Below are 7,509 nucleotides of genomic sequence, written 5' to 3'. Positions count from 1 at the left end.
AAGGATGCACCGTTATCTTTAGATGAAACTTTTCCTTTTTTCTTTTCTCCAAGAGAAGATGATTTCTGCTTGGAACCACGCTTTTTTTTATTCCTATCATCATTTTAGCGCCTGAGAAGTTATGTACTGAAAAATGCTGCCGTTACATTTTTTGCAACTTCCTTGCGAATCAGAGCGTTCTGCTTTTTGTACCACCGACTCTTTCTGGCTCCCCAGAAATGCAGTTTTCGCTTTTTTTTGGTTGGCACTAGAGAATCAAATTCAATAGAGAGAGATTCATTTTGAGCCACAGTTTCAGTTTCACTTTCTGAAGTGGAAAGTGAGTGTTCTGCAGCATATGACTCGATGAACTTTTGTGCGCTGAGGTCTTGGCTGAGAGCGAGAGCCTCAACCCCAGAATTGTGGAAAGCGAGTCCCGGTATGTGAGATGAGAGGAAAGAAAGAAAAAAATCGGAGCTGGACTCGGAATGGAATGTATAATATAACGTAAGAGCGAGAAAAAAAAATGTCAATAACAATAAACACGAACAGAAAATATATGACGGCAAAAAAATGTCAATAGCAGCAACCACGAACAGAAAAATATATGAAGGCAAAAATGTCAATAACAGCGAACACGAGCAGAAAAATATATGAAGGGCAAAAAAAAAAATGGCAATAACAGTGAACACGAACAGAAAAATATATGGAGAGCAAAAAAAAATGTCCGAAAATCTCACAAACCGGAAAGTGGCTCGATGAAAAAAAATGAAGTCCAAAAATGGAAAAATGGGGAAAAAGAGCTCGATGCCTCTCGAAGGCTAAAATCTGAGTGCCTCTCCTCTCGTTCCTCTAGGAGCTCCCGGACCCATCCTTGGTTCCTTTTCCACTTTTCGTCGGCCAACCCCCAAAGTTGGCCCATTGGTGGATCTGGGTCAGAGAAGGGGATGCTGCGATAGGGTGTTGCAACTTGTTGCGGCTTTGTCGCTGGTCAAGCAAGGTAGCCCCTGGTCAGTTTGGCTGATTTGGGGGCCCCGCGAGAGCGCTGTTCCTGGTTGGACACTCTTGGCTGACTCTTGTGGCCCCCGCATTTTGCCGAGAGCCTAAAGCCCCCTGTGGTTCTGGAGCGTGAACCTTCGGTAAAGCGGGCGGTGATAATGGCTCCATAAAAAAAAGTCACCGGTCGAGATTCAGGCCCCGGCCTTTGTGTGGAGCTCGGCCGGGTTGCCTGGCTGCGCCTGTCGGTGGGGGAGGGAAGACAGGGGTAGTTTGACTTGCGCCAGTGACTGCATGTCTCCCTCCCTCGCGCACGATCAGGCCGCCGCTATCTCTCTTCTCCGCTGAAAATAAGGCTAGGTGGTGTTGTGGCTCCTGCCTTGTTGCCCTCCAAGCCGCAACGTTGCCATTTATCCCATATCACCACAGAATCCATGAATAAGTTCGTACCGGAAAGTTGGACTACTAAATCATTTTCATGCCGATTTAGTTGATCACAGCTACCGGCATTGGACAACCTAGATTTTTTCTTCTGGGGAGATGCTACGGTGACGTCATCAGAGAGTTCATGGCTGGAAGTAACACTCTCATCTCCAGAATGCATAGGTATTTCTTGGATGGATAGTTCGACAAGATAATCAAGATAATCAAGATAATCTTGCTGACTTAGTTCATCGTACCAATCGAAATTTGTTAACGTAGGTCTCTTTTCCGGTGGAGATGATACAACCGAGCCTTCATCGTTCCCATCTACGGGTACAGAAAGAGAGTCTGCTGAGGGAACAACGGCTCCGACTCGAACATTCTGATATCCTCCTTCTATCCGCGACCTAATCTCTTTCATGGCGGTGATAGAGGAGGTCCTCCCATGCGAGGAGGTGGACAGGGAAGAGTCATTTCCGACTGAAGTCGAGCTTCGCTCTGATTTTCTAAGCATCTCCTCACTCTGAATTTTTCGTAACTTTTCCATTTGACACCGGAAATAATTGAGGTAAATGGCATCCATCATCTCGTCAAATCGGTCTTTGTCGGGTCCGGAGTGGAAAAAGAGAGGGAACCGGAGGACCGTACTAAGAAAAAAGGGAAAAAAGGAGGACAGGAAAATCCATCTCGGGGACAGAACCCAAGGCAACTAGGCGAACCGCATACCTAGGCATCCCACCACGAGAAGAAGAAAGCATAAACTAAAGTCGGAGAAATAAAGCGGAAAGAAAACCTGAACGGAAACTCAACTGGTCAGAAAACAAGATAAACGAGAAAACCTAACATACGAAAAGCATCACCACGGCATGGCACTTCGTGGTGGCATGTCAGGGTATGTACGTCCTGACGCAACTCGAGGAATGAACGTCTCGAGGGAATCTCTCAGGGAATGGACGTCCTGAGGCAACTCTCTTTCTAGGGAATGGACGTCCTAGAAAGGAGAGAAAAGGAAAAAGACAAGGAGTCGGCTTACTCTAAGGCGTTGCAAAAACGGAGAAGCTAGACACGGGGGAACTCTTGTCGTTGGCCTTCTCTAGAGCTGATCGCAGACTGATCGCCGCCGCGGCCACTCTCCTGACCGTCGCCGTGGGTCGCTGCGTGCGCGTGGGCTTGCGCACTGGTCACTTGGCGCCTGCGCACAACGACTCACGATCAGGAGTGGGGCCGGCAACGGAGTCGCGGCAGAGCGACTGCGACTGGCTGGCGATCCCGCGCTAAAACTAAGCCAAAAACTAAAGAACCTCTTTTTGGGCGTAAGACCCAACATACACCCCCCCTTGAACCCTGTAAGGGTTCGAAAGAGAATCCCGAGGGTGGTGCAGAAGGGTCGCTTAACTGAATTGAACAGAAAAATCGTGATCCTGGGTCCGCGGGATTCTGATCGCCCGGCACATGGCCCTAAGTCACGTTTGGATCCAAATCCTGAACTTTAGAGACTCTATTCGCCACAAAGGTGCGTAGTCTATAGGGCGCCGTCTGAATCCACTGTCTTTGCAGCACCAGCCGCACGTACTATTACCAATGCCTTATTGCACAGGTCTTGTATATAGGTAGTTTTTGGGCCACTCGTAATCTGACTAATACTAGGGGGCCCAAATTCTGAAGCAATAGCTTTAGCAACCTGGTACAGGTTGTTAAGACGTGGGGCGGCGAATTCTTCCAATTGGTCTTGAGGAAGAATCAACTTTGCATATGGGCCTTTATCATCAAGGGAGTAGAACTTTGCATATGCCGCTGCCAAGAATGGGATCTCACGATTGAGCTCGGCCCACATTAACAGCACCGGGTTGAGTATTACAATCCAGTTCCAGGGGAACTGGAAATTTGTAAACTCTGCATATTTCAGCAATACGAGAGTAACCTGGAGCCCTCGAGCGAGTAATGATGAGCCTTTTGCTTGTGACCACACCTCGCAAAAGAATTGCCTCCGTATCTGCCAGAGGCCCCGGGCTTCACGATTAAAGGCCTGGCAGGTCTGAATAGTCGGTTCAAAAAGTAAGAGTTTTGGATCATCCTTGGGAAGACTTAGAGGATTGGCAAAAGATGATCTTCTTTTGGTGAGCCATGGACGATAATTTGCAGTATGTAGATATTTTCCTATAATGGTCATTAGTAAACTGAACCCATAGACGTAATGGGATCCAATACAATGTCTGAAGGCCTCTCGAGTTGGATCTATGAGGTTATTATAAGGAGGGAAATACAAGATCAAAGTGTCTATTTCTACATCCTCAAAACGAAATTCTGCATCAATCAATTCAGTACTCATACGCTTCCAGGATGCTTTATCTACTGTTTCCATCAGGGCAACCGCAATTGAGAGAGTGACGCCTGGGACAGGATCCACACATTTTAATAAGTATACCAAATCCTCGAAAAATGTTTTATCGGTATGGGTGGGACTTTGGATGATGTGATAAAATGTGTTGGATAGGAATGCTGGTGGAGGAGATATGTCGACATCACATTCCAGCAGGCTTTCTGTTACTGGCTTTATCGGCGAAGAGGCAGCAGCTCTAGCTCCTGCACAAAGTGCTAATGATGACATCTTCTGTATTGGTTGGTACCTGAGATTATGTTTGTTATTATTTGATTCAGCCTGATAGTTCAATAGATCGATATTACTATATCACTGACTTGTTAAACATTACTATCATGGGATCCTAGCAGTTCTGCAATGTTACTAGTGAATTTTCTTAGGTCGAAATTCACTTTCGAAAATAACCCAAATAATTGAATTTGTTTCCCCATTGCCTCCTCAACGTCGCGTCCGCCCGTGGTGATATTGTCCACAAATGTCTCCTTGAGTATCACTTGTGCGGCGAGCGGGTATTCAGTGGCGTAGTCCACTGCCATTTGCCGCATCGTCCGTAACGCTAAGAAGGGAGAACTCATGAGACCGAATGTAACAGTCGTCAACTTAAAAGTCCTAATCGGGTCGTTCGGATTAAATCTCCACAAAACGAGCTGTAAATCTTGATCGGAAGAGTCCACTCCAATTTGCCTGTACATCTGTTTAATATCACACGTAAAAATCACCTTGTAACGCCTTAAATTTGTGATAATGTTTTTCAAGTCTGGGTGGAGTTTAGGACCAACCAACTGAATATCGTTTAACGAAACACCGGTGGAGCTCTTAGCTCCGGCATCCATAACTATCCGTACTTTGGTCGTGGAACTGCTCTCCTTCACCACGGCATGGTGAGGTAAATAAAAATGTCGACTCGGAATATTTTGTGCGGGGACCATATGACCTAGCTTGATGTACTCCGCCATCCCTGCATCATATTGCTTTTTGAATTCTGGATTCATTTTTAGCTTTCTCTCCAAAGCAAATAACCGCTTAATGGCCTGCGGCTTGGATTCACCCAAAGGAGGGTGGTCAGGTTTGAGAGGGATTTTGACCACATAGCGCCCCTTCTCATCCCTGTAATGATTTTCCACAAATAATTTTTCGGCTAATTTCTCTTCGTCAGAGAGAGGTGGCTTGTAATTTGCATGCTCTACCTCCCAAAATCTCGTTACGGCATCATACAGTTTTGGACCCTCCACTGTGAGAAGAACGACGGGTTCCGTTTTCCCCGTGCCTTGGTCGTGGATGGGGGCTTTACCTAGAAGCGCATGCCCAAAAACTGTGGGTAAAAGTACAGGCAATTGAGGTCCTAACTTTATGGGTGCCCCCGTGATCACGTAAGGTGTCAGATCGGCCCCAATTAGAAGATCAATTTGACCCCCTTGAATTGCGTATTGAGGATCAGCTAACGCAAAGCCAACTAATTTAGTCTGTAACTCGGCTGAAACGGGATCCGTAGGGAGAGGTGCTGTTATATGATTAAGAATATCGACATTGTGCTCCTCTACCACCAGTTCATTTTTGAGGGTTGAAATGTTTAGGCGCGCTGTCCCCTTTGTCCGTACTTCGACTTGGGAGACCCCACTGAGCGACGCGTGGGTGGCCCCGAATCTCAACCTCAGCGCCGACGCTGCGCGCGTCGTGATAATGGTGCGTTGCGACGCGGAGTCAAGAATTCCGCGCGCGACAAAAGTGCGTCCCGATGGGACTGATAACTGCACTAGCACTGTTGCCAGCAAAATTTGAAAGCGCTTTCCCGTCGGTGCCGACGAACTCGCAGAGAGCGCTGCAACAATTCTAGGGCCTTCCTTTTTCAATTGAGTTGTTTCAGGATGCAATTTTGTATGATGTTTTGCAGAGCAAACGGAGCACGTGTTCTTAGATAAGCATTGCGATAATTCGTGCGCTGCCAGGCAATTTTCACATCTGCCGTTGGAATTAATGAAACGTTTTCGCTCAGCGACAGTTTTCGACAAAAACTCATCACATTGACGCAACGGGTGGGTTTGGGAACACATGGGACATTTTGAGTTCCACTTTTTCCCAGCTCTTGCCTCCTTTGTGCCGGAAAAGCTTGGGTTGCCCCCCGCCTTTGCGTCGCTGTCAGCTGCGATGAGTGCCCTCGCACTTTTATCATGTGAGCCCTGATGCTTAGAATTGCCCATATAGGCGGGCCTCGATTGTCCTGATACAGTGTCTTCCAACTGTAAGGACTGTTTCTCCAAAAACTTAATAATTTCTTGCATTTTGGGAAACCCTGTGTCTGCTCCGCGAAAATCCTCTAAGCGCGTGCGCAACTGGAAAGGTAATTTGCGTAGCATAACGGCCACTAGAAGATCATTATCTTCCCCTAAATTTCGATTCAGGGCGCGAAGGGCTTGAGAATGCTCGCTAAATTTAGTTAGAAATTTCGAGATGGAAGTCGAGTAATTCTTAATATCTTCCATGTCGAGTAAACAATTCAGGTGATAGGAAACGAGTCTGCGTTCATTTTGGTAACGCTTCTGGAGTAAGTCCCAAGCGATAACATAATTCGCTGCCGAAATTTCCAAACCCTTTACTAAACTTAACGCTTCACCCTCGAGCACGCTCAATAGATATTGGAATTTTTCCACTGCCGTCAACGTGGCAACGTCGTGGACTGAAATGCGGAAAACATTTGAGAACGTTGTCCAATCTTCTGTTTTGCCCGAGAAGTGTTTTAGCTGTAACCGTGGGAGCCGCACGTTACCCGTCGCTGGAGCTGGGTTCACAGGTTGAACCGGTGCTGCGTTGAAGTCCGCAGGTCGCGTCGATACTCCGCCGAAACCTTCAAAGATAGCCTCAACTTCGCGAACAATGTCTTCGAGCGCGATGCTCTCGCTGGTGACACTGAGTTGTGCCTGTTTTTCAAGATAGGTATTTATCTCCATGATTTCAAACTGAATCGCCTCGAATCTGTCCTGAAGCGCGTGCAGTCTGTGGAGCATTGCTACGTAATTAGCATAGTTTTCCTGAGACAATTTTTTCGCCGTGTCATAATACGACTGAGCACGAGCGAAAATACTTTCTCGTTTTTGTCTCGCAACTTCTAGGCTCCTTTCAGCCTTGCTCATCGTTGCTTGACCTTCGACAGGCATCGTAATGGAGATCTCTATGTAGCTCTATAAAAGGGAAAATGTGAGAAACAGGACTATTTTCCAAAAAACTGGTTGCAAACTGTTAACCAGTATATCCGGCTCCGGAGGTCCAAATGTCGGGTCCGGAGTGGAAAAAGAGAGGGAACCGGAGGACCGTACTAAGAAAAAAGGGAAAAAAGGAGGACAGGAAAATCCATCTCGGGGACAGAACCCAAGGCAACTAGGCGAACCGCATACCTAGGCATCCCACCACGAGAAGAAGAAAGCATAAACTAAAGTCGGAGAAATAAAGCGGAAAGAAAACCTGAACGGAAACTCAACTGGTCAGAAAACAAGATAAACGAGAAAACCTAACATACGAAAAGCATCACCACGGCATGGCACTTCGTGGTGGCATGTCAGGGTATGTACGTCCTGACGCAACTCGAGGAAATGAACGTCTCGAGGGAATCTCTCAGGGAATGGACGTCCTGAGGCAACTCTCTTTCTAGGGAATGGACGTCCTAGAAAGGAGAGAAAAGGAAAAAGACAAGGAGTCGGCTTACTCTAAGGCGTTGCAAAAACGGAGAAGCTAGACAC

At 46.9% G+C, this 7,509-nt stretch overlaps 1 protein-coding gene across 1 annotated transcript; it reads right to left on the bottom strand.

Moving 5' to 3' along the window:
* Window positions 1-4,098: 4,098 nt before the first annotated feature.
* LOC140224824 (uncharacterized) lies at window positions 4,099-6,930 on the bottom strand. Its single transcript, XM_072301544.1, has one exon. It carries the CDS (start codon window positions 6,928-6,930, stop codon window positions 4,099-4,101), a length of 2,832 nt encoding a protein of 943 aa, XP_072157645.1.
* Between the last annotated feature and the right edge of the window lie 579 nt (window positions 6,931-7,509).

This window comes from Bemisia tabaci, chromosome 6, assembly GCF_918797505.1.
Source record: "Bemisia tabaci chromosome 6, PGI_BMITA_v3".
Taxonomy (NCBI): Eukaryota; Metazoa; Arthropoda; class Insecta; order Hemiptera; family Aleyrodidae; genus Bemisia; species Bemisia tabaci.
The sequence above is the reverse complement of the archived record's forward strand: the minus strand, read 5'-3'. Positions and strand labels throughout refer to the sequence as shown.